This window comes from Anas acuta, chromosome 3 (assembly GCF_963932015.1).
Source record: "Anas acuta chromosome 3, bAnaAcu1.1, whole genome shotgun sequence".
NCBI lineage: Eukaryota > Metazoa > Chordata > Aves > Anseriformes > Anatidae > Anas > Anas acuta.
This window is the reverse complement of record NC_088981.1, coordinates 48,402,161-48,430,155: the sequence shown is the minus strand read 5'-3', so window position 1 is coordinate 48,430,155 and position 27,995 is coordinate 48,402,161. Positions and strand designations below refer to the sequence as shown.

General features: G+C 38.8%; 1 protein-coding gene across 3 annotated transcripts; it reads right to left on the bottom strand.

Annotated features, from left to right (window-relative positions):
* Nucleotides 1-133: 133 nt before the first annotated feature.
* Nucleotides 134-23,965, bottom strand: WTAP (WT1 associated protein). Of its 3 annotated transcripts, XM_068676990.1 has the most exons (9): nt 23,653-23,965; nt 20,147-20,184; nt 19,998-20,053; nt 15,218-15,276; nt 13,342-13,469; nt 12,058-12,108; nt 8,013-8,191; nt 3,185-3,339; nt 134-1,358 (listed from the first exon to the last, which is right to left on the bottom strand). In XM_068676990.1, the coding sequence occupies exons 2-9, from the start codon at nt 20,174-20,176 to the stop codon at nt 775-777; spliced, it is 1,242 nt and encodes a 413-aa protein (XP_068533091.1). In that variant the 5' UTR covers nt 20,177-20,184; nt 23,653-23,965; the 3' UTR covers nt 134-774. The 3 variants fall into 3 exon arrangements, with proteins under 3 accessions (XP_068533091.1, XP_068533092.1, XP_068533093.1); XM_068676991.1 differs by lacking the exon at nt 12,058-12,108 and having other exon boundaries at nt 23,653-23,962; XM_068676992.1 differs by lacking the exons at nt 134-1,358; nt 3,185-3,339; nt 12,058-12,108 and adding an exon at nt 7,277-7,825.
* Between the last annotated feature and the right edge of the window lie 4,030 nt (nt 23,966-27,995).

Genomic DNA, 27,995 nt, shown 5'->3' with positions numbered 1-27,995 from the left:
CCTATAACCACAGGTACTTGGTATAAACTGTATCAAGTGGTGTTGGCACAGGAACAGAGTCAATGGGAAGCAAGTACTGTAAACACACTCCATACAAATAAGTCAGGTAAGCCAATGCAGAACCATGAGGAAATTACATTATTAAAAGTTTTTATTTAGGTTTGGTCAGTACAGGTAAGATAATATTGGAGTCACAGAGCAATATGCATAAACAGGATACAACAGTTCTTAAAAACTGAGTAACTATGCACACAATCCATAAACATTCGGTCACCTAAGGAGAAAATGCACAGATGTATGGTGGGAAAAACTGTAATTAACACTGAAACTACTACGGGACTCCTTCAGTAAGTCCATCTTTTAGTGATAAAACTACTGTACTGGGCAAACTTGGCAGTCATAAACCCACAGCTATTATGACAAATCTCGAAGGTGGTGTGAGTATAACAGTATGAGTAAGAATGCCCTTACACAGCACAGGTTCTAGATATACACAGATTTGTACAGACATCATTTATGTTATACTTTATGGAAATAATTTCCATTTCAACTTCACATTAACTCATATAAAAATAACTTGAGCTACACAAACGTCTTTTTAGCAACATTCAACGTAATTAACTGTTAAAATTTCCAAAGTGGCAGAGGTATTGAAGCAAAAAGAAACCCACAAAAAGGCAAAATTTGTGACAAGTATGCACTAATTTAAACAGCTTCTGGACAGTATCCTCTCCCAATTTAAATGACACTGTATAAAAATGTTGCAGAAAAATGTTACAAAACTGAACCCTGCACATTTACACTGGAGTCCAAACCATTCTGGACATGACGAGAACCCACAGTTCTGTTACCTTTCATGCTCACTGTTTTCTCCTCTTGAGGATCATGATTGGAGTCTGTGTCATTTGAGTGGTGAGTGAGAGAGTTTTCACTGCCAGTGGGAGAGTCTACACTTTCATACCCAGTACTGAGTTGGTTTATGTAGCTACCACCTCCTCTACCAGTTCTATCTTCAGAGTGGTTGGACAGCTTATTACCATTCCCTGGAGAAGCCGGGAAGTCATCTTCTGTGCTGCTACCCTCCCTATAAAATCCAGGCCCAGACGTCCGCTGATGGGAGGAGCTACCATTGCTTGGTCCGTTAGCCAGGCGGCTGCAGTCTTTACCCACAGCCTCTCCCTGGTCTGTAGGCTCAGAAGATGGAGTCCTGCTGGTACCTGGGTTGGAGGCCTGGGACTGCTGCTGCTGGTACTGCGCCAACTGCTGGCGAGTCTCCTTCAACTGCTGCTGAAGAACTAGAATGGTACTCTGCATACCCTCTACCTCCTCATCAAGCTGGATGATGAAGTCATTCAACTCTATATAAAGAAAACACATTTGTTGCAAATACTTAATAACCGTTATGCAGCTTGAATCATCAAGACAATCACAACGCAGTAACAACACGTTATGCTGAAGTTTTTCAACTTTTTCAGCCGTCAGATATGCACCATTTTTGATACTCTGCCTCTGAAGGAGGAAATGCGGAACTGGCACCTACATACTTTTCATACTACAACTTAGAATGTATGAGAAGAAATTGATTTCTGGACAAGAAAAGAGGATATCTGGAAAGCAGCTCAATTCCAACAATTAATGCTTTGCAACTGAATTCTAACATACCTACTTACCTGAAGTGTAAAATCTTAGCAGAAATACTGTAAAAGTGACCACAAACTAAATCACTATCTAATAGGTCTGAATGATGACAAAAGCCTATACAATAACAAAAGATTGTAGTCACATTTCAAAGGAACTTCAACTCTTACCACTTCTATTTAATGGGACACAAATAGGGTAGACTTCTGTTGACACTTCTATCAACAAAAACGCAAACACCCTGTGGAATTCTTATGTACAAAGAAAAATCTTCCACAATTGGGAGTGCATGTTGGAGCAGAACAAATTTGTCCTGAAAAAGGAACACTGAGTCTTGAATTCAATTGCATCACTGACACAACAGAGCAAATAACACGCAAATTGATTAATGTAAAAAATTAGAAACCTGAAGTGTTCTCACTGCTATGGGCAAAAAAATAGCTAGGAAAAGTTGTACTGTAAGATTGCCATAGCCTTCATTCATATAGAGAACAAGCACTAGAGGCTAAGAACATATTTCAATTCTGAAGCTTACTTTACTAAGCTACACTCAAGAGCAAAAATCCTTAAAGAATGCCTGTATTTGTTCCAGTTATGAATTTGATCATCTTGGTGCGTTAAAATAACTATTATCTAACGAGTAGTTGAAAAGCAAGAGGTTAACTACTCCAACATAATTACAGAATCATTTACCTTAAAAATTTTCCTTACTATGTATCACTTCATCCTGTTATTTTCTCACAAAAATATGATCTACAGAAAAATATTTATCCTTAAACATACAGAATGTTACTCAGACAAATGCCAAATCAAGTCAATGCTATTTGAGGCATCAGTCGTGAAACAAACATCTCCAGGTTAACACTGTAACATCTAAATAGCTTGTCTAAAGATTTAGTGTAATAATCAGATAACGTGTTGTGTAACCTTCAACCAAAAAAGCATGTATTTCCATCAGGCACCTCAAAGAACACTGATTCTATGCTGAACTCTCAACTGAAGTTTTAATTTGCATTTTCCCCTCCATTTAAGTTACGCATGAGGTCAGAGTTTACAGATAATTTCAATTTAAGTTCATAATGCTGTAGAATTTGGACAGTGAACACAATGGGACATTTTAGTTCATCCGGTTACCTCATCAAAAAGTGCATTTCTATTATTCTCACATATTAAAGTGTTTGTTAAAGTGTTTTTTTCCTTCTTCACATAATTCCAAAATGTGTCAGAGTTAAAAAGAAGCATTGTTTTCATTGCATGCTTACCTTAACATTCCCTATTAAACAGCAAGACCTAAAGCACAAAACCCAGCAGCTCCATACTCAAACCCTGAATTACTGGAGCTGCAAATCCCACCAGCACCCCAAAGTTAGGTTTATATTGTCTTTTTTTTTTTTAAATTACGGCTACCAGTGAAGACTTACAATGCTCATATTTTACTTGATACTGCCCTTTAATTCTGGCAAAAATTTTACAGTACCCATATCATTAGAACATTAAGCTAGCAGAAGTGCAAGGCAACTTCCATTTTCTTAAAAAAATCCCTTACCATCCTGACTGCTTTTAAGTTCCTCACTATATTTCTTCTGTAAAGCCAACTCTGCCTCAAGCTGTGCAATACGTCCTTGGGACAGCTGCCTTCCAAGCTCTTGATTCTCCTGGATAAGCATTCGACACTTCGCCATTAACTTTTTGCCTGTTTGGCTGCAAAGGAAAGAGCCATCTATCACAAAATGAATACAAAACCTTCAGTAATCTTCCTCAATCACAATTACAGACAAGAAGGAGATGCAATTTCTGCATGTCACAATTCAAGGAACATTATGCCTCAACATAATTGTCATAGCAGAAAGTCTCCCTATAGTTACCACATGCTGTTCCAATGTCAGTTGATCTTCTGTCGCTGTCCCATAAAGTGGAAGGCAAGTTTTATTACTGCAAATACGAATAAGCATATGTTCTTTTTTTGATACCAACATCTGGATTATCAGTTGCAAAATCTTGCATGTGCTATTTCTTAATGGAGTTAAATATTTGATTAAAGATGTGCCTTGTAATTGAAAAGATTAAGTACTGCATAAAAACTTGTAAATCTAATTATGAACAAAAACCTTCTTCCTTTATCATACTAGCAGAACTTACTAATAGAAGAAGGTTGTTTGGGGGAAAATATAAACCTTACGTTCATTTTTTATAGTGACATCCGTTTCTTCTTTGTGAGGCTAAGACATTCATTTGAATGTTGTCCAGGTGCTCTTGTTTAAAGAATGAGATGCATAGTTTTCAACTCCATTTATGTATTTGACAGCAGTGCACAGAGTTCGTTTCAAGATTCCTCTAGTCAGCTTTCGCTAAGCACATCTTGCATCATGGAGACAAAGTAAATTGGCAGGAAATTAAGGAATACGTGATACTCTATTCAGGATGACAGATTCAGATCATAGGTAATGTTTTAGAATATCCAGTTCCTGAAACAAATGGGCTGAAAAAAGTGTTTTGAACTGGCAAGATTTTTCTACTATATAGGTAACATCACATCTTTAATCTTCATGAATAAATTTGCATTTTGAAGCATTATAGGAAGTAATATGCAAATTAATATATAGGCAATATGGCTGACTCCATAATATGGTTAAGAATTCAAGTCCTTCATGACTGTCTGCCAAAGTCAGAATAGCAACCACAAACAGTTCTTTTATAAGGCTGAGCAACATAATGAAGCTGTCTTTCTACAGAAGCGTAGGCTCTGTCAAAAAAAAAAAAAAAAAACAAGAACTTAAACAGGTTTGTTGTGAATTCAATGGCAGGACTTGCATTTTTTTTTTTAAGGTAGTCATTTAATTTTTAAGTGACAAAAAATAGACAGAAATTGAGGATTAAGAACGTAGAGTAGGAAATTTCTGCTACTGTGATTCACAGCCATGGTTCTCTCCTGCAACCAATACACCCAAGCAACGTAAAGAATTTAAAATCGTAATTTCCCTTATTGACTACCTTTTAAGCATTCAAGCCTTAAACAATTTTTTAAGCTCTGCCAAGACTGCCTCAGTAAGCATTTTCCAATTGGCTCTCCCAAATCTTTCAGATGGGCTGCTCCAGAAGGAATCTGGCTGTGTAAAGTCCTGGAAGCCTGTAACTCTGCTAAAGGCAGCAACCTGTTTTCTTTCTTGATGTGATGTCCAATGCCAGGTCCTTGAAGTTTAAATTGTGTTGATCTAATACAATCCAAGTAACACACTTAAGATGCAAGTTTTCTGACAGATGTTCATTCTGTGTAAAACAGGACCGCTTTGGAGACTGACCAATGTGACATAATCCAAAAGCTTTTAGGCAGACATGCAATGATTTCCAGGCATTTGCAGACTCCTGTAACTATATTCATCACTACAAGTTAAGTAAGTTCAAAGTGCTGAAGACACGTAACATTTCTCTCCTTCAAAAAACAGTGTCAATTGCAGAATTATGAAGTACCAGGTACTTAGAAATGGGACGATTTTAAAATCCCATTAATTCCTTCACGTTAGCTCCTGCCAAAATGTAAAATATTTATTACCTGTATATAAATTTGCATAGTTACCTATAATGCTGTTTCTTTCCATCACTTTTCCAGATGTTCTAGTGTTGCACCAAATAAACTCCCCTTGCAATTTACATAAAATACAACACATGCAAGAATATCAAATCCAGTAGCTATTAAAGTAATCCCTATTAACTTTGAAACTAAGTTTGGCATAGTTTTCACAAATCCATTTGAACATACATGCAGCAAAACCTGTAAGAATTAAATGGTTAGGTTTCAGAAGACAACTAGACTTTTTGCAAATGGCATTTCTACTAATTCTTAATCCAAACATATATCGTATGTATAAAAGTGGTTAAAATGGCTTGGTACAGCCATTCCTTTGATTATATACCCTTTTATTTCTCCCTCCACGCATTTGGCAATTATATTGCACACCCTTACCTATGGGTAAGGTCCAGAATTAACACTGGTTAAGGGTGCAGTCAACATGTTACCTCAAGAACATCAGTGAGGGATTTGAATAGGAGCATCAGCTCTTTCAAGAACTAGGTCAGGTGACATGAAACAAGACTAGTTGCATACAAGGATGGATAATTAAAACACAGCGTGGGGCTAAGGAGGGCAAAGAATGAAAATACTATAAACACTTCACATCATCATATCTTTACCTTTCCAGAAAAAGTAAAAATCAGAACCAGTTATGAAAATAGCCTCAATTCTTTACCAGGAAATAAAACTTAATTTTCTCTACTCCAGCTACTGCATGTATGAATTCTCCACATTCACACCAGTGTGACTTCAAATTATATGATGCATATGGAAGTATATTGTAGCTATGGAAGTGACGAAGTCCTTTTAATACTTTTGCTTGAAGGAAATTGGTAGTAACTTGTGTCTCAGTTGCACACACACAATTAAAGCCTGAGAACTTGAGGAAACCAACCAGCCTCTATCTAGAGATATTTAAATAATTTTTGAACTCCAAGTTAAACAAGCAATCTGCATGGCATGCCTCTATCCGCACATTATAGTGAGCTTTACAAATGGCTTGGCAACACAATTAACAATTCATTAATGCAAGTCTTACCTCTGTTTTGATGCTAGATCATTAAAACCTTAGATACTGCTATAGCAAAATCATTCCAGATGTATCACTTTTTAAAAGAAAGTTTTTCTGAAGGCTTTTCTTTTGCTGTTAAATCGTTACTCATGCAAAAAAATAAATCTGCATAAGTACACTACTCTTCAATCCCATGTTAATCATCTAAAGCACAAACAGTTGAGATACTTCTAAGATAAAAATATGTAGTGCCATTTTAGTAGAAATCATTCAAACAGAATACATCACCTTCTGTGACAGCTGGATCTTTTTCATTTAAAACTGAATTTTCTAGAATTAGACGGAGTCATAAAATATTGCCCAACTGATTAGAAAAACCAAAACCTTAGTTTACTAGAACTCAATTCGCTAAGATAAAAAAAAATACACAAATGCTATACCAAATCTGCATTTCACTTTACACACCTCAGACATGCACTCCCAGCTGTCCCCAATTGCTACTCTTACAAGTAACTTGGGACAAAAGAACAGAGGCATCAATAGAGTAGCAAAGGTTCCTTCACTGATTCCACCAAGGAAAATGCATGCATTTAAGTTTTTGTGGCTTGTTAAAATAGTGTCTTTTTTTCTTCAGAGAACGAGACAATGCAGAAATAACAATCTGTTCGATTCTCGTTCATCCCAGGAGTTTCACAATACAACAGTATAACCAGTAGTGTTCCTTGAACTATATATTACAACTATTTCAAGGCACATTTTATATAGAAGTGCAATACAAAAAAAAACAGGTGTACAAAGGAATAAAAACACCCCACCAACACTGAAAACAGTTGCCATTGTGTGCCTTCTGTATTGAGCACTTGAGATCAGTTCTTAATATAGAAGATCGAAAAAAGTCTCATTTCTGCATGAAAACATGCAGTGAAATACTTATCACAACTAGTTTTTCTTATACACGCTAGTTGTGATCAAATATATACTGCTTCCAACAACTTTAAACCTGCAATTAGATAGAACGTACATTCTTGTACAGTCCTAATTTTGAGGCGTCCACAGCATTACCAACCATCCAGAGAACAGTTTATTGTTTAGCAACATTGACTTAAGGCTCCGTCAAGTGCTACGGAGCCCAGATGCTTAACAGTCAAATGTATACACTACCACTGACGTGATATCAAATAGCGCTCATGGCTATTCAGAGCTGTTTAGCAAGTAAACTCTTTAATGCAAAATTCACCTCATTGAGTTTTGACCCAGCAGTTCAGTGAACAAGCAGGAAGTCCACAGTCTTATTGGCAAAACTGACTTACAGTGTCTATAAGTCACTAGGCTCAAGGTTAAGAGCGAAGCATATTCCATTTCTACATTTTACGGGAATTTTACATGTTCAATTCATGATTTATAATCTCTAGGTTCTCTCTCCTCCAAACTGTCTGTAGACACAGTGTGCCACAGACTTAAGACTTCTGTTTTTCCCTCTATTTTCTTCAAATAGAACAATTTTGCAAATGTCTACATGTTCTAGAAAAGATTTTTTTTCGGAGATGGCCATTTCTTCAGAATAGTCCGACGCCGTCAGGCCTCTGAAGCAAAGGGGGAGAAAAAAGCTGAAACACAAGGTTCATCTGGTAAGTTTTACATTAAGCATTACAAGCTGGACAGTATAAGAATGTGGCTTTTGCCTCAAAACGTCTGAGTCTTGGTGTGGAAACGAGTACTTGGCTGTCCCACCATAGCATTCTCGTAGTGGGACTGTCAGGGAAGTCTTGACTGGGGAGTATTTGTTTTGTTTACCTATCAGGCGTAAATTTCCAGGCACTCAGTTCATTTTGGGCTTGTTCCAGTTTGTCTTTAGTCTGTTCCAGTTCACCTTTCATTTTTAGGAAAAACAAGTTGATGGCTGGGTCCACCATTGTTGATCGCAGTTGGGCAACACTAGGCTGCTGGACTTGCTTGAGGTACTGAATCTGATTCTGCACAAAATAAGAAAAAATATTTATTTGTACATCATTCAATACAATTTTATAGTCATTCAGATACAATTCCAAGTACTTATTCTGAAGGTGACATGAAGAACGTTGTAAGAACATGTCCTAACTTGAAAAGGGGAGGATAAAAATCACTTTTGCCCATCTGGGCTCTATCAATATGCATGTTCGCCCAACCTCCCTGCCAAGGCTACTTTCAAGGCAGTTTATTATTCTTTTAAGTAAATCTTCTGACTTGTTTTGTACACGTAAGTTTACCTTCACCCAAAAAATGACTGGAACATTGTAACTTGCCCTCCCTTTTAAAACTGCCTGCAGTCTTTTGAGGAAAAAACATACAAAGAATTGTCTGCTTAAAACAGATGACTAATTCCCATATAACTTTAATGAAAATTTATTCTGAAACATTAAAGTTACTGTTGATAGCATTTTTAAGCAGCAATAAAAAAAAGTTTTTACCACATTTCCAAAAAAAAAAGGAATTGCTTATAATGCAAGTTTGCTTTTTTTTTCTTAAAAACATTAATACATCAATTAACCACATTTTAGTTGATTTGATTCACTTGCAATAAGAAAAATCTTGCAAATAGTCATAGAAGTTTCAGGAGTAACTACGAGATTGTCTTTTAAAATCAGCATTCATTAGTAAAATTTTCAATATACTTGAACAGGATTAATTTTTTTGAAAGCACCTCAAATTTTTATCTCATCACAACAGGCAATCTTAAAACTGACTACTACACAGCAGTGCACAGACTAGACTGCTAGTGCATGTTTCGAATCCAGCTAATAAGTAAAAATCACAACAGCCTGCACTGACAGTGTTCATTCTGAAATTCAATTTATTATGCTCCTTTTATTACACATTTGTCACCAAGAAGTAAACAAAGTTACACAAGATGAAAAAAGAAACATTAATTCAAGGTCAAGGGTTTTGCCTTCTGCTGCCAACAAATCTTGTGACCAGACTGACAGCAACAAATTCAATGAATAGTACAAGCCATCACCAGCAAAACTAAGGGAAAAGTCTCCCCCAGCACTTTGCTTTACTTCAAACAAGCAGCACAGTCAAAAGCAGTCAGTTTAACCATTTCACTGTATATATAGCTACTGTTTATCAAATCTTTCACACAGCAATAGTGAAAATATAAGTACAAACATCTTTATTTATTTAAAAAATGTGCAGTAGCAATCTCAGCCACTTAATGATTTAGGAAGAGCTCACGTTAATGTATTTAACAAATAGCAACAATTCTTGAATTTTATTTCAAATATGTGATCTTCAAAGTTATTGCAATGTCTAATATATTTCAAATTAACTTCACATTCATTTAGTATTACTGAAATATATTTGAAACAATCATCGCATTTTTTCAATGTAACTTTAAACATAGTAGTCTGTGTCCAGAAAGAAACAGAAAGGGAGCAAAGCACTATGTAAAAAATGCTTTCAAGAAATACAGCACTCAAGAACCCACCCACACAAGTATTACTTAAAAAACAGAAGCCCAAAGTAAGATTATCCTAACATTTCTTGGATAGCATTTTATCCCTACAGGACTTTCATCTCAACAAATGTACAAAGTGATACTCATTGAGTAAGAAGTTATTTAATTTACTGTTATACCCACTGAAGTTTCTGATGTTTGCACTAACAGAAGTATTTCAACAGCCTGCTGTTCTTTGTGAGGGCTAGCACTAGCAGAGAGTGAAACCCCTGGTTTATCAGTGATCTGCGCTCATACAGACAGGCCCAGCAGCTCAACCTCGGGCTAGAGCTACATACACAGGCATAGTCATGACCATTGCCAGACTCCAAGACACTCTTGTTCTAACACTCAAAACACCTATCGGCTGTTCATGTTTCCAAACATAAAAGCAGACACTTCCTTATACTTTTCAAAAGCCTGTAACCTTTGTATTATCTTTGTTTGCTCTAAACCCAAGGCAAGAAAGTAATGAAGTATTCTAGATAGGACAGCACGCTGTGCAGGTTTTTGTTTGGGTGGATTTTTTGTTGTTAAGACAGGCAAGTGCTTTCAACACCTCTGCTTCTCACGGTCTTGAGAACAGCTGACGCCTTTCAGCCAAGGTTGTCCAAAGATATTGACACAGAACAGACCGTCTGATATCAAGAACTCAAACAGAAAACAGATGCTTAAGAAGTGCAAGCAATCTAAATAAGCACAGATTTAAATCCTTCTTATAAGAAAGGATTAGAAAGGAGTAGGAGTAGAAAGGAAGAAACTCAATAATGAAGAAAAACAAGAGTTGTAACCTAAACCACAAGAAGTTATGGAGAGTAATTACTATCTCAGTACCACAGTCCAAATGCATCCACGGGAAGCTTCCGTTCATTATTGGTCCCAGTTCCATGGAAAAACTCCAAGGATCAAATTTCCAAATACCTGTCCACTACAGTAGCTAAGCAGTAGCTTCAGAGGGGGGTCAAAGCCTGTCCTTGAAGTAGCAACCACCACCCCTGCTAGAAGTAAAGCTCCATGTAGAGACAGCAGTCAACACCTTGCCTGTGCATCCTTAAGGACAGCAGCCTCTCTTGGGTGGGGTTTGGGGGAGAGGATCAGAGGGGAAGTTGTTCTTGCTATGGGGAAGGTAGAATAAGGCTGTTGCTGACGATGGGGTACTCGAGTTATTAAACTCAAACTGCAAATGAGCCCTTTAGCTAGCCATGAGCTATGCAAAGGAAGTTTGCAACACCGGACTCTGTAAGCTCCTAGCTCAAAAGAAACCCAGGTACTCTGCAGCTAGATCGAGCAGAGCCCAATAGAGGATGCAAGTATGTATTCAACTACCATCTTGTTCCTACAAAAGAATGGAACAGAACCAGAACTACTCTGACATACATACCTTCAGATCTTTAAGAACAAGAAGACTGGTAACTTTTATGAGTTAAGTGGATTTTGCTGTGTTTTGTCTTTTAAAAAGAAGGGCACAAATTAGAACAGCAACCAAGACAGTCCATTACACCCTATTTAAAACAGGACTAGTGTATTTTAAATAGTGAATTGTTTTACACACTGGTAATCAGCAAAAGCACTTGCATCTGTCAACTACTGTTATTTGAATATGGTATTGTATTTTTGCATTTTCATCTATTTAAAATTCACAAGGCTTGTTTTATACTTACAAGCTTGTCACATTCGTGTCCCACTAATGCATTAAGAATAATGAAAAATGTATTTTAAAGTATTATATGTATTTTATTATATGCATTTTTAAGCAACTTGACACCATAAAAGCTGCCTTTTTAATTAAGATGTGATAGAAAACAAGGCTTATGTAAATAACTCAGTGTCACTGGTATATCTAACATGTAAACACTGATCTTAAAACACGGTTAACTATGCTAAAATTACGTTATCTTATGGACATGTTATTTGATATATCAGATTTATCATATGGTGACTAGTTTTTGTTCATTTATGAAATCATTTAACAACTTTTAGTTTAGCTTTGCAGTTCACACAACAGGATTTATTTTTCTGCTGTTCTTTCATTGGAACAATACAAGCCAAGAAGTCCTCCAAAATGTCTTTGAACTGGGTGATGTTCACCCCTGGGCTGCATTAAGAATGCTGATAGCAGGTGGAGGGAGGTGATCCTTCCTCTCTACTCAGCATTGGTGAGACACACCTGGAGTGCTGGGTCCAATTCTGGGCTCCCCAGTACAAGAGAGACATGGACATATTAGGGTGAGGCCAATGAAGAAGGGTCATGAAAGCAATTAAGGGTTTAGAGCATCTGACAAAGCAGCAGAGGCTGACAGAGCTGGGACCGTTCAACCTGGAGAAGGAAAGGCTGAGGGGGATCTTACCAATGTGCATAAATACCTGATGGGGGGGGTAAAGAAGGCGGAGCCAGGCTCTTCTCAGTGGTGCCCACTGAAAGGACAGAAGGCAATGGGCACAAATTGAAATACAAGAAATTCCATTTAAACATAAGAAAACGCTTTATACTGCGAGGGTGGTTGAACAATGGCACTGGTTGCCCAGGGAGACTGTAGTCTCCATTCTAGGAGACACTGCAAACATGGCTGGGCAGCCCTCTGTAACCTACTCCAGCTGACCCCACTCTGAGCAGGTAGCTTGGTCTAGACAATATCTGCAAGTCCCTTCCAACCTCAGTGGTTGTGATTTTTATTTTTAAACCACTGCAAAGCAAGTTTTCTTTTCATACCAGTACTTACTACGGACTAATGTCATCTTACGGTAGTCTTAGGAGCAGTGAAAATAATGCATACAGATTTAAGCCTTACACTGCTATGCCTGACAGTTCTGGACACCTACAGCAAAAAAGGAAGAAAGGCTAGAAGAGGACAATAACAAAAAGCAACAAAACTTATTACTGCTGTTGCACAGAGCCTATAATCTTCATAAGAGAAGCTCTCAAGAATATGTTTCACAAACCATCAGTAAGAAACTTACTACAATCTTCTCTCAGAAACTGCCAGTTAAAGAAGCAGGTGGAAACGATGTTAAAAAGGTGATCCAAAAAGTTAGAAGCCCCAGATTGGCAACAGGCTGTTTCAAGGAATCAAAACTAAACAGAAAGCCTCAGAAAACAACGGAAATAAAGGAGAGAGAAACAAAGACATTCAGGGCAAAGAACATCAGAAACCCTACAAAGCAGGCTGACAAAGGATTCCCTCCAAAAAAGTCAGTAACTCTTTTCCTATCATGTCAGTAGCTTTTTTCCCCTACCTAACCAAAAGGATGCAGAAGCTAGCTATCCAAATACAGCATACAGACCAGTATAAAAACTCTTAAATAAAATTCAGTATACCACATCTTATCCTAAGGTTTCAGTATGTTCCTGCACTCAGTGATAGTTAGAAGTAACATTTCTGGTAAAGAAGCACAGCTCCTAAATGAACAAGCATTGCAATACCTTTCCAAGCACAGCTGCTGCTGAAAAATCAAACAAAATAACCAATATTAAAAAAAAATTTAAGAAATTATCTTCACTGATTGAGTGAAAGCTTAAGTGTCCTACCATTTTTAAAGCACAGGAACTGGAATGCTGTAGATGTATGAAAAATGTAGCACATGGTTACTCTTAAGGGCAGATATTCCTGTAACAGTCTAAGCTAACCCTTATCCTCTCTAAATACTTACAGTACACTCTTGCATCTCCTGTTCTTTAGTTGCCAGCCTCATGACCAGAATATTTTCTCTTCGGGCAGATTCTTGCTGTTGCTGTTTCAACTTCTCTTCAGATTCTCTCAATCCCGTCACATCATTAGCTAATAGAATTAATAAAACAAAGTACATTTGATAGCATCCTCCCATGAACAGTTTAAGCCTAAAGACAGCTAAAAAAATATAAAAACCAAATTCAAAAACAGGAGAGCTAAGTAAGTATGACTGTAATTAGCACAGATTAAGAAGATCAAGTGTTAGAAAAGCTTGACAAAGCTTGATTTTGAATATGTCTTTCTAATCCTTCCTTAAGACTTAAAACTAAACTTCTGAAAGTTTCTATGCTTATACAAGAATTAATTTTTAAAGTGCTTATTTAACCAACCACTCTGTCCTTTACCACTACTACTTGCAGGCTGAAATTGAGGTAAGATGGAAATGTCTTGTTATCTACAACACATTCACAGTGCATAAAACAGTGCTATTAGCAGTCAATTCTCAAAGCGATCTCAGCACTCAGAGTAAACAGTAGGAATGACACTGGAAAACTTCAGAAATGGCAGTTTCGTCACAGCTGTAAGAGTTCTGATCCATGAACATTTATAAAAGTTTATATATGAAATATTAGAGAAGGCCAAATTATTCTACTGGGAACATGCGAACAGCCTGGTACAAACAATACATTCACTCTATCAGAAATAAAATAGAAAGTTGGAATATTTATGTTGTGAGGTTGTGTTTGTGTGTTTTTTTTTTCCCCCCCAACTACTCAAGAATTATGTACTTCAAGTATGAACTAAGAACATCACAACTCACTTCAGGACAATTACTTCTATTTTTTGTTGCAGATAATTCAATAATATTGATAACTAATGCTGGTTACGCATTTGAGTTTCTAAAATTGAGAAACTGGGAACATTAAAAAAAAAAAATCTATCTACATTAGAACATTTTCCCCTGAGATGAAATCAACTGCTTACATTTGCTGTACTTTAGTCTCTCCAAAACTCAGATGAGAGACGGCAATAGATGAAGGATGTAACAGAGGTAACAAGGAACATCTGCCTGGACTGGCAGAAAAAACCTTCAAAAGCAGCGCTATCACTGCCACCAAGACTCTGGGTATTTTGACTGACAAGGTGAATAGAAATCAGGAGAGCTTCTAGCTGCTGATGCTACTTTTGCATGACTTAGGACTGGTGATCCAGTCACTTCCAGAATGTATTCAGACTCTTATTTAAGAGTATGCTGATGTTTTCTCATATCCTCTCTTTCTGAAATACTGAAGTAGACCAAAGTTTTAAGACTACCTAAAACTGACATTCAAATAGCTAATTCAACTTCCCAAATGAGATAAAAATCACTTGGATATTAATTTTACACCTTTAACTCTACAAACACCATCTCCCCTCCCACATGATTTACAATCCTGTGGAAATACTGAAAGGACAAACATTCTAAGTATTTTGGTAGACAAAAACTTTTCCTTCCTATTGCACAAATCCTGAAAATACATATATTTGTGGGGTTGTGTTCTGGGTCTTTTTTTTTTCCTAGCAGTCCAGGTACAGATGGTCCCATAGATTCAGTAAAAGAACTTAGAAGCCATGCAAGATCTGCAAAGAAAATAAATGGCTCAGAAAACTGCAAAGCTTACACCAGGAGGAACAGGGATTTTTCTGACAAATACCGCAACTGTCTATTCCTAAGGAAATATTACTGTTATTTTTAATAATAATGTGACAATAGAGTATCTTTCTAGAACTGTCAGAAATTATAAACACTACTTGACCACTCTGCTTTATACAATCATTCAGGTAAATAATACCATTTTGAAACTTTACAAACTTACAATTAAGATCTGTGTACTTGCCCTCCAAAGCTTGCACGTATGCTTCATACTGTTTCCACCTATCGCAGAAAGAAAAAGATTTTCCTGAAGATTAGTTTATTAAATCAAGACATTTCATTCCTAAACAGAGTATATTTGTATCACAATCAGAAAACATTAAGAGATACATAACTTGGTAAAAAGTTTTACAGAAAAAAATCCACTTTGCAACTCAAAAGGATAAAAATACAGCTGTCCATTACCACCTAAAATTTACACCTTAAAAAATTCTTGTAATATGTCTAATATTAGAATCCAAGACTTAGTTATCTGTGCTAAGTACCTAAGATGCCTCTCGTTCTCAAAGCAGACCAAAACAAAACTCTAACAGAAACCATAACACAAGGACAACACATCTGTTACCAGGCGAGCAGCAATGCAAGCAGAAGCATATTACAACAGTGTAACTTGCAGTCTGTTAGTTACTCCAGCTCATTTAAACTAAGACCACGCTGGTAATATTTATTGCCCCGCTATCCGTTTAATAACTCTTTTAAGGCATGCTATTTAAATGATCCATCCAGAAAAACCTCACACTTAAAAACAGCATTGCATTTAGTACAAACCATCAAATCAGTAGCAAATAAAGTCCTGAGTAAAGCTAACCATTACATGCCTTGCCAACAAAGTTCACAGGATGGATTGTGGGTGGGTTTTTTTTTCTGGGGGGGGGGGGGGGGGGGGAGGGGAGGTGGTGATGGTGGTTGGTATTCATTAGGGTTTTCCTGTTTTGGAGATGGTGTTCTACAAGAAGTACTCCTAATTGTGTATACCTCGCTACAGTACAATACCAGAACATGAAATAAATTGATCTAATAATTTAGTTATTATAGACTACAGAAAGGAATGGTTTCTATTCCTTCCCTCTCAACTTACTCTTTCCCTCCACACCTATTCTGTGCCAGACCCATCGTAACCACTCTACTTTAACCCCCCTAACCTAAAACAATACCACCTCAAACAAAACTGTAATAGCTACATTATTTTTGATGTTACAGTGAACTCAAGCAGCCCAGTAAAGGGCCTGCAAAACATCTGGTCTATAACAGCAAGTGAGATCACATCAGTGTGAAAAACAAAAGCAAGCACATGGTCTCTTCCTTCTGGCAACAAGAAAATTTTCTCTCTTCAGCTGAAGAAGAAATCAGCATGAATTAACTCCTTCAAAGCTCTGTAGGAGAGCACCAGTGTTCCCACTTAATCCTTAAATTCAGCATCTCTCTGCTCTGAAAACAAATATAGTTAGAAACAAAGGTTTCATAATTTGACCACTAAAAGTTCAACATTAACTATGTCAACCCTCAAAAAGTGCAACTGAAACAGTCTACTAAATAGCAAATCTGAAAAGAACCTGTATTTGTCTTGAAAGAATTACATAAGAGAGTAAAAAAGCTGGTCTTCAAATATAGCTGAACGATTAACTTCTGAGTTATGTCCCCCAGCCTGAAAATAATAGTTCTCTGAGAACTGCGACCTCTTGATTGGTAACAGAAGCTATACAAAGAGAGAGTGAACTGAAACACAAGTTATGCAGATGGAACAGACCACCATCAGAAAGAAAACATGTGGCCTGTGGTGACCAAGTAAGTCAGAGGTAATAACTCTAATAACTCTAGGTCACCTCTCAGTGAGCCTTAGTATTTAAGCAAGGGCTGAATTCCTGGAAGAGAAAACACAGAGCTCATTAGACCATGTCATGGATTTACAAGTCATGTGCCTACCTACTCCTCTAGAAAGGTGACACCTCAGACAAGATTACTTATCTTGTTTTGTAAAAATGCACAAAACCTTGTGCTTGGAAATGAACTGCTACAGTTTTCACATTTAAGAAACTGTACAGAACAAACTTCTGAGCACCATACTGGCACAGAGAAGTCTTCCAACAATCAAGCCACAAATCTTAAAAATTGAAGTTTTTCTTATCACAGCAGCTTCAATTTCATACACAAGCATGGTCTCAATAATTTTGGTACAACTACAAAAGATCTCAGGAATAATTTTCTCTTCTAGCAATGTTTTTGACTCACTGCAGGCAAAACAGCTAGCAACAAAGACAAAAATCAGAAGTAGGCTTGTTTCATGCTACGTTTTTTAAAAACCATTAAAACAATCTATGAAGCTAAAAGCATCAAAACAAAAAATGAATTTTAAAAACATCCATATAAATCAGATAGATCATTCCTACAAGTAACTTAAGCTCCAAAAAATAAGCAGATATATAGATAGGCCCTTAGTGAAGGGGGACCGATTCCCTTTCAACCCAACTTGTAGTTGTAATTTTGACTACAGAAATATCTGATGTATATTCATCTCGGTAATGGTAATCACCAAGATTTATTTTATTTTTATTTTTTTTTTAACTCAAAATATTTACAAAATATATTGACAAGACAGTTTCTTGAGAACATTTCTGAAGGCAGCATTGCACCTCAGCCATTCCAGAAGTGATTGGCTTTATGTCCATGCTGGTTGGAAGTCAGTAAAAGCACTGTATTTCATCAGAACCGCTTGTGTAAACAGAAGTACTTCAATATTTTACATACTAACGACTTGGATAAACCATCAGGGGAACACTGAAACAGTTTTTTAGCTATAGGTCCTTGGCGACTCCTCCTCCACAAAATGACAGCGTAGCTTCTAGCTACCTACTGCATTAAAGAGAAGGAGAAAAGAGCAGATGAGCCCATCGCCACAAATAAGACAAAGAAATCCCCAGAAGGCTAGACTGAAAGGTTTCCTGTTTGTCCTGCTCACTTTGTCAATGGAAGTTTGTTCACTTTTGCTACGTGCTTTGTGGAAAAGAACAATTAAGTTCTGACTCAATGCACAGGAACTGACAGAAACAGCACCTTGCACATGTAAGTATTCTACCAGTGCAAATTGCACAGGGGTGATGATGCATATAATACCAAAACCATGGATGATATACACCAGTGTCTTAGAAGGATTTGTCCTGCCAACACACTGACCAAAAGACAAATTCCAACTCTTATTTTAAGATGATATACTGGTGGTCAACACAGGTTTTTCTTTCTATGTCTGAAAGTAGTAGAGGTGCTTTTGATTAAAATAATATACACTATGATGTAACATCTTATTCCAACCTACACAAGAAGTTAGCAGTTAGCAGAGTTAATTACCAGTTTCACGTGAAGTCATAAAGAAAAGCAAACATAGTATACATCCTTTAGTTATGTACTCAAATGAAAGAGAAAGAAGTGTCCTTAACACTGAGTACTAACAAATGAAACATGGCCAAAGTGGCATGTAAGTACAGACAGCTACTGTCCTTAAACCAATAAGGAGACCTTTTTAAGAACAGAAGTTGCTTTGTTTACTCTAAGAGGAAGACAATAGCAACACAGCTGTCACAAGCAAATTCCCTCCTTTCTCTTCATTAACTCAGTTTAGCTGCTGTCAGACTGTACCTCCTCGGGCAGATTCTGCCGCATTCTCCCTTTATTAAACCCTAGAAATCAATCTCTTCTAGGGCAGAAAGTAACCATTGCAATACACAAACTGGTTACAGTTGGAAAACATTTTTTTCTTCTTCATATAATCAGGATTCAAACCACACAGAAGCTATGCTTTGATAGAAATTTTGAGCATAGCTTTGGAGACTTTCAAGTCTGCTACTCCCCTAAGACAATCCTGAGTATGAAAACTTCTGTAAAAGGTTCCTAAGACCGAAATCACCTAACATCAAAGAAGCATTTTCCTACTATTTGAAAACCTTATTCTTTACTACCCAAAAAGCAGGTATTTGAGCAGATGAAGCCTGAGGCCAGTTAGAAACATATGAAGAATGGCTATATTGATCCCACTGGAAAAAAAAAGTCACTCCAGTAGTAGCTAGGAGTTTCCCCAAAAGAGGGACTAGCTGATCAAACAAAGTGTTATACTTCTTGTATCCTCACGTTTCTACAGTTTAAGTCTAACTCATTTATGAGATGATAGTATTTAACCAACTGGAGAGACTGTTAAATGCAAATAATTTACAATGTACAAAGGGCCAAGATCTAAAGTTTACTCAAATGCACAAACTATTGTAAGCAGATAAACAAATGACCTGCAGATGCCTACTTTACTTAGTTCCTTCTTTATCAATCAGGAAATTCAGGTATATAAATCCTGTAAAACAAACTTTGGTCTCTCTCACTGTTTTTTTTTTGTTTTGTTTTGTTTTTTTGTTTTTTTTTTTTAAAAAAGCAAGCGGTCTTTATCACAGAATCACCTATTTCATTTTCCCTGGTGGCCCTTGACTTTCTGTAAGGTAAAAAAAAAAAAATATAACCAGGCTCTTCTTTAAGCAAGCTCTAGGGGAAAATCTCATTTTTCACGTTTTATTGTTAGCATCTGAACAGGCTGAAAAGACAACTCAATGCACCAAGATAACCAAAAACACAGTAGGAGTAATCAGTTGACATTTTTGTGATGTTTAAAAGTAACTTGCTATCTAGCAAGGAATGTAAGCAACCTTGTCTTTTAAAGTCACAAATAAAGAAAAAAATAACTCCTACTCATGGATTAGAAAATACTGCTCAGGATTTTCTTCCTACAGAAAGTGCTTCCCCCCAAACTATAAATGAAAACATTTCAGACTATGAAAATCTTACAGAAAATGTATCACAAGAAGGCTAAATGGGTCTCCAGAACAAGAGTGTTAAAAGCAATGGCAGTGGGAGGTGACATCTTCAAGAGTTTGCTAAAGCATTGCAAAACAAGAACTCTGTCACTATACCTTAGGATAAGCTCATCTCTAGGCAAAACCTTAAAATCTGCTTCACTAAGGCGAACCTGTGGAGCAAAAGGAGAAGCACAATTTATCAAGCTGTCATAAAAATGGGGGGTGGGGGGAAAGGAGTGTCACAGAAGTATTTTTAAACATACCTTCTTCGGGAGAGGTTCTTCATTCGTCATTGTGAACTCTGAAGGGAGGGAAAGAAAAGGAGTTTCATTTAGTGTAGTTACTACTGGATGTGAAATACTCAGCAAGTAACACATTTGCATTTCCAGTCTTAATTTCATCTGTTTGGGATATCAAACTAGTAAAATACTGGTTCCCCACAATGCATAGTCCGCGTACAATACAGTACTATGACAACTATACCGCTGTAATCTAGACATAAAGTCAGACTATTTTTTTCCCTAAAAGTTAACCAAGAAGACTTTCTTTAGTGTCTAAAAAGCCTATCAATTTTTCCTATTTAATTTAGGGTGAACTACCCAACTTTGCCCATATTTGTTTAGATCAACGAACTGGCATTTCCTATGTGCCCATAACTATTTGCCATTGCCTTTTACAAGGCAGAGCATAACACAGAAGTGATAAAAGCAATTTATGCTGCTACTTTAATACTTCTTTGGAATAAAGCTAATGATTTGAGAACACTACCACTAATATTTGGACTATACCAAAGTAACAAGTTCTTTTTAAACACTCATTTTTAAGATTCTGATAAATAGGAAGCATTAAGCAGTTAACTTAAAACCCTTTACCTTCTCAGTAAGGGTAGTGTGTCAAGTAAATGACTTGGGTACATCATCAAATTCAACTCCTCTTGTGTGTATGCACTATAACAGGATTGTATTGTGTTATGCTAACTGTTCACGCTTCCTTGACTTACTGGACATACTTCCTTACCTCTAATGGATACATACTTTGTATTACTGATAACATTAAATATTAAGCCCAAAAAGATCATAAACACACAGCATCACAAGCACATATTTCACAGTGAAGTCAAGCTTACTAGAGGCATGCACCTTTGCAATATGCCAACAAAAAATTGCAAATATTGAGGATTTGACAGACTTGTAAAATTGCTGCAATAGATATGTACCAGAAAAGGGGCATGGCCAACTCCTTGGTAGCCAACACTTAGCTTCACAAAAAAAAGAAAAAAAAACGAACAAACACTTTAGTCAAAAAAAAAAAAAACTTTTCTCAAAGACTTGCAAAAGTTAAATCGATTCATTGGGTGCCTTTTTTAGTGCACCTAAGATACTTAGTGCAAGTGCTAAGAGCCCTGCCACTGCCCATAAGACAAATACATGCCAAATGAAGCATACTCCCTTCAACCTATGCTAACCATTGTCAAATACACAGTATTCCACCAAGTAAGAATATCGTTAAAAAAAAAAACAACACACCACATACAGTACACAGCTGAAACAGATTCCAAGCCCTCCATAAAATAAAAGCTGACATCAGAATACGTGGGGAAGTTTCTAAAAGCATGCAGCAGAAGCATCTCGCTGATGAGTGGCAGCTTCCTGTTCCTGTACTTCAGCACAGACACTGAATTGCTTCCCCAGTGTAAAAAGTCCTCTCCTCCCACAGTAGTTGCTCAGTCATTTTGCTTTAACTTCTGGCTGCAGCTCCTGTTTCACCTCCTGTACGCACAAGAGGCTACTAACACAAACTTGCTTGTGCTGAACTCAGTCATTCACACTAAGACAGAATAGCTCAAGAAGGAGAATGCTGGAGTCCCCTATATTTAGGTTGCCTACCTCACCCATTATACTTTTCTTAAGGAGTAAAGATTCTAAAATTTTTTAAGTGTTTGGAAGCAGCCTTGAAGACTTCAGTTGGAATCAGGTCCTTCAGGGCAACAAACATTATTTTTGTATGTTTCCCAGAACTACAGTTAGCATCAATTAAATCATGCATAGCTGATGTCATTATTTGCATGTTCCTTCAAAAAGGAACAGAAGCACACAAATACCAAAAAAGGTGAGTTTGCCCAATCGCTTGGCTCATGAACCCTGCTGCAGCATATAACTGTGAACACTTGAGCATTGCCACAATTGTGACTAAAAAAAAATTAAGTCTGATGCTCCATCTAAGGCTGGGCTACCTTGCATCTCCATACCCAGCACACAACTCCAGCACTTAATCCTCCACAACAGCATCAGACCAGGCTACACAAACCTCTTTACAAACGCTCTCTCTTGCTTTCAGATAAGATCCTTTAACAGAAGTGATGAAGACAGAAGTTACAGGCCACAGTATTACAGAAGTTAGTCTTACTGTCATTTCTTTTCCCTTGTAGCAATAGAACTAGAAAAAAAAATACCACCACTAAAAAGCTTACTGTAAGTACGTGTATTCAACAAGTTACTTTAGAAAATTTAGGCTGATCACATGTATGGATAAATAATAGTATTCTTTCCGTATGTGTGAATTTCACGTCCCTACTCCTGTGCAACAGTTTGAGGACATACAGAAACTTACAAAAAGCTTTGGGATTTATTATTGCTCTAGGTTGTTTCCACCATTGAGCTCAGTGTTCTCTGGCAGCATTACGAGCATCAGGCGGATTATATCACTCAGTCGTCAGTGATTTGCCTTAGCTCTTTCTGTTCTTTAGCAGATACATTTAGAAACTACAGACAATAACATGACAACTAAAGTGTTCGCTCTTTGAATTTAATATCGTAACTTTTCAAGTGCTGTGCAGCGAGATGCTTTTCATCATTCATCTGCCCCCTGAAAGAGAGATGATCCGTCTGCTATGCAGTTCAGATTTTGCAAGAACATGACAAAGTGCTCTTTTCTACAGTAACAGGAACCGATGAAAACACTGTTCCCACACAGCCTGCTTTTCCATGATTTATATAATGAACAGCTTAACCGTACTACCCTCATTAAGCACCTGATTTTTGAGAAATGTAAGCTGTTACACACCACTCCTACATCTGCTCCTAGCAACGAACAACATGAAACTATATGCCGTGCCTGACGTTGTCATGGGTACTAACAGATCTTTTGCAGAATTTCATCAAGTCGTGGGTTTTTATTGCAATTCAAATACGGAGACTAAATAGAGAAAGCGCATTGTAGTTTTGTAAGCTCTGGTAGCGGGTATGCCTTTCGGTGGGGTGTTTGGGAAACACAGGATACAAATAGGAAGAGGTAAGAATTTATTTAAATATTAGGTGTATGCGAAGTGTTGGTTTACTAGTTACACCTGAACCAACTGCTCCCAAAAAAATAAAAACACACGCACACGGCGGCCCCACCCCGCCCCGACCCCCCGGCCCGTGCTGACTGCACCCCCAGCAGCCGCGCTGCGGCCCGGCCCGGCCCCGCCTTCGCCTTCTGCGCCCCGGCCCCGCGCCAGGCGCAGCCGCAGGCCTCGGCCGGGCCCCGCCGCCCCCAGCCCCACTCCCGGTCCCGGTCCCTCGCGGGCCGCCCCCGCTCCCCTCTCCCCGGGGAAGGCCGCGGCCGGGTCCGGCGGGAGGAGGCCGCGGCGAGGCGGCGGGGCCTGGCACAAGATGGCTCTACGGCCCTGCCGCTCCTCCCCCCGGCCAGGCGAGGGACGGAGCCGTAGGGCTCGGAGCCCACCCCGGGGGGAGGGGGGGGGAGCAGAGCGGCGGGGCCGGGCACTCACCTGCGGCCCGCGGTGCGGAGGCGCCGCTCTCCCGGCACGGCAGCTGCACGGGCCGCGCCCGTCACATCGAGGGCGAAACGCCGCCGCGCCGCGCTGCCGGCTCCAGCGGGGCTCCGGAGGCCGGGGGTGGCCGCCGCCGTTGCTGCTGCTGCCGGTACTGGTGGTGGTGGTGCCGCCGGTGGCTGTGGTGGTCGCCGCCGCCCCGCGCCCCCCTGCCCGTGCTGCTGCCGGCCGCGCGGCCCCGCGCGCCGCTCCCGCCCGCTCTTTCTTCGCGGGGGCTCTGCGCTACAAAATGGCGGCCGCGGAGGAAATGAGCGCCCGCCCGCCCCGCCCCGCCCCGCCCCACACCGCCCCGCGCGGCGGCTGCGCGCGCACCCGGCACCGCACCACACGGCCAGGGCCCCGCGGCCTCGGTGCTGTGGGGCGGTCACCGGGGAGCCCCCCCGCACCCCCGGCCGCTGCTGCCGTTTCTTCGCCCGTTGGGGCGTTGGTTTGAAAACTGACGGTTAAACGGCCGCCCGGCAGCATGGGCCGGGCGGAAGGATACGGGCGGCGGGAGCGGCGCCCTCTGGGATGAGGGAGCCGCGGGAGGCGAGGCGCCGCGCTGCTCGCACAGCTCGCTGCTGTCCTCGGTGTGCCGCAAAAAACAGCAAACTGAGCGGCCCTGCCTCCACAGAAATAAAACTGTAGGGTTACAGGGGGATAGTAAAGGCACCTTGTTCCCCTTAGTAGCACGGAGCCACTGCTTTAAAGCGGAATTCATGTTTCTGATCCGCAGTGCCCTTACACCAAGTAAACACGTTCCCTCGCTGCCAGCAAAGTATCACGGCTGCTGTACTCTGAAGTGAGGCTGCCAGCTGGGTCACACAGGTGTGGCTGGTTATAACTCACTGATTTTCTGTGAAAATGCTCTCAGAATCTGCCCTCTTGGCTGGGCTACTGGTAGCAAAAGCAATATAATCACCACAGAAAGATTCCAGCATTCATATCCCCCACATTTACATCTATAGAAACATTTTTCTCAGTGAACAACCAAAACATCTTGAAAACCAAGGCACACATAAAGAGATTTGTTATAGCTACTCAAAAAAAAAAAGTACGGATCATGTGAATAGTGACCACAAGAACAGAAGGCTTGAGTTAATTCTTTCAAAGCCTTATTTCATTGTTTAAACTGAGGAAATATAAACCGTGATTGCTCTTTGGGGTTTTCTGCTTCTGCCCCCGGTTTCCTCCACAAATCCCTTGCAGGTGTTTGCTTTAAACATTTAAGATACTGATTCACAGATAAAGCAATCACAGGATGTGGCAGCCTGGGAGAGGTCTTACAGTTCTATAATAGTCCTTAACGTGAACATTAACATAGCGAATTGACTTGTCCTCATACACAAATCTAAACACTGCAATGCTAAAAATGCATGTAAAGCATATTGGGACTTTGTTCAGTGCTGCTGGAATAAACATACTAACACCTGCACTGGCTTGCATTTACGGTGTGGTAACTGGAGTAATTTTTTTTTATGGTACCAAGATAACTCCTAGCAGCATTGTATGTCCTCAGATGAAAACACCAATGAGAAAGCAAAACTCATAAAGCAGCACAATATAGATAATGTTAAGATTAAATAGGAACCAATATCAATGTGTACAGTACAGCTTTCTGTAACTAAATGCAGGAAATGTTTAAGGTGAAATTAACCATTTCATGAATGGTTAATTTGAATAGACATAAACATGAATAGACCATTTCCTGTGGTCTATGACACACCTGAACTGTGTTTTAAATTAATGCTGACATTTGGCTTTGGTGGAAAAGTTGGTTGAAATAAGAGGAAAAATGACTGCACAAGAACATCATTTGGCATTAAACTGACCCCCTTGTATTGACACATAACATGCTGCCTTCTTTCTGGCCCATTCTTACCTACCAGGCCTGCTCAGTGGATATTAATAAAAGCAGAACCCATTTTTGTTTTAAATCTGTTCATATTGGCTCCTCTGGTTTCATTCTGGGTTCCTTGAATGCCAGCATGTAGTTCATTCACTTAATTATTTTCCTGCTAGAAAGCTTGAGGCTTGTCATTGTTTTTACCTGCTCAGGTCTGAATTTTTCACCTTTTGCTTTGACAATGGCACCAGGTGGAACAAAGCAACAATTAAGACACTTCTAAACTTAGAAGGAAGCTATTTGTTGCATATTCATGGCTAAGTTTTCCATCTGTTCTCTGCATGCCTTTATCTGGGCTTCCTCACCCTCTCCCATGCTTGTGTCTCTTCAGTGCTGCACCCTGCATGGATAGACTGATGGATGGATGACAGATAGATAGATGCAGGGCAACTCTGGCCCATCTGAGACCAAGGCAGAGCACTTCAGTATTCCTGCATCGCACCACTGAGTATAAAAGACTCATTAAATAAACTGCAAGAGATGGCAGTGATAGTCTGCAGGTCAACAAAGCTAAGAAATAGGAGGGTAAAAAAGATGGGGAAAAAAGGAAGAAATAAAATAGTTTGGAATGCTGTTACACACATTTCTTAGCATTTTAAGCAACCTTAAAATAACAAATGAAAGGAATGCTAATCAGCTCCTCAAGGGTTTGTCCTTGACTTGTAAGGACATAAGATGGAGGAAGGCAAAACAGTGGTATGTCTGCTGCAGGAGCAGAGTATGAGCTCTTAAGGGGCATTGGAAAATGTTGCAGAAGCCTACAGATATGGTGGAAAAATAAAACGCATGGATTGCTGCACTGTGAAAAAAAAAAAAAAAAAAAAGTGATATGGAGAGGTACTTCAGGTAATTAGCAGGTAGAGATTTAGATGCTAAAAACCCCAAATTTGAATTCCACAAACTCTCCCTCCTTTGCAAAAACTTTCTGCATCCTAAAATGCAGCCTTAATACTTCCTTTATGTCCCCTGATAAGAGATTTCTAAGGATCTTACTGGAATTGCAATGTATTTTTCTTCCATTTCTATAGCAAGAGGTAAGAAGAATTTCTTTAGAGAGCCTTCCCTTTTAATTAATTTTTTAATTTTTTTATGATTTACATATAAGATCTCATGAAAGCATGTACATTATTATACAGCTGATTTTAAAACTCTACTGTCCATGGAGCCAATTTTACAGCAACAATCTCCAGGACTGCAGCACTTGTGATGCCACTGCACACCTGTGAGATCCTAAATACAATGCAGGGATTTGGGGCAGAATTTGGGGGAGGGCTGACCACACTGGTAAGTAAATTGCAGATGGTTTTCTGAAGACATCCCCTAAAAGGCAATGAATCAATTAAGCTACGATTACAACCAAATGGTGACTCAAATTAAATTTGGGTTTGTGATGCTCGGTAAATACTGCACGCTTGCATTTAGAGCACTATTTTTATGTAGATACTAAGGATATAAAGCTAGGTATCTACTATACCTATGTTTAAGCCATATAAAAGTCACAATGGTTTTAATATCACAAAGTTTTTTTCTGTCTCAGAGGAAGGGAACGTTATTATTATTAAGTATTGATTAGATTACGAGCTTTCCCTGACAAACACAGTTGTAAGGAAAACACAGATGGCTCTTAACACAGCCAAAAACATTTTTTTTTTACTTATCAGGAATGTGATTTCCAAGGACCCGATTTTTCCGGGGGGAATTTGAGGTTTAGGAATGTTAGATAACATAAAACTCATCTTCATTAGGAAAACAGCCTGTTCTTTGAGGTGTATTTTGTCTGGTGAACCTATCTGTAGACAACTGAGCATCAGTAGCCTAGTGAGAAAACCTGGGAAAAAAATGAATGCTCTTCCTAGACCTGAGAAAGACTTGAAGGGTTCAGCAAGCCTGAATGCCCTGTATTATCCTGGCGCAATGTTAAAGAATGTGGAGAGAAGAAAAAGCTTCCTCAGATCTCCCCCAAATGAAAAAGGTTCTAATTTTCTTGAAATGATGCTAATTATCAAGCTAATTTGTTTTGGTACCTGAGTTAACTTTTTAAGGAGTAAAAAATATGACTTCATCTTTTGTCAACGAACAAAACCCTTGCTTTTTGCTTAAATCAACCAAAGAACAATTCATATTCCCTAGCAAGAATAAAAGTAATTTCAAATACAGACTAAGCATGGAAAACACGCATCCGAAGGGCAAATGTCTCTGAAAAGCATTCAGGTGAGAACTATGGACCCCAAAATTACGAAGTATGATGAGATTTTCCTATCTTCTTGTCAAGATTTATGAATTTATTTATTTATTTTTTTTGTCAAAGATCTGGCTTTTTTTTTTTTTTTTTTAACTCACATACCCAACAAAAGTATTGCTATAAATATTCACCAACCAAATGTCAGATTTATGG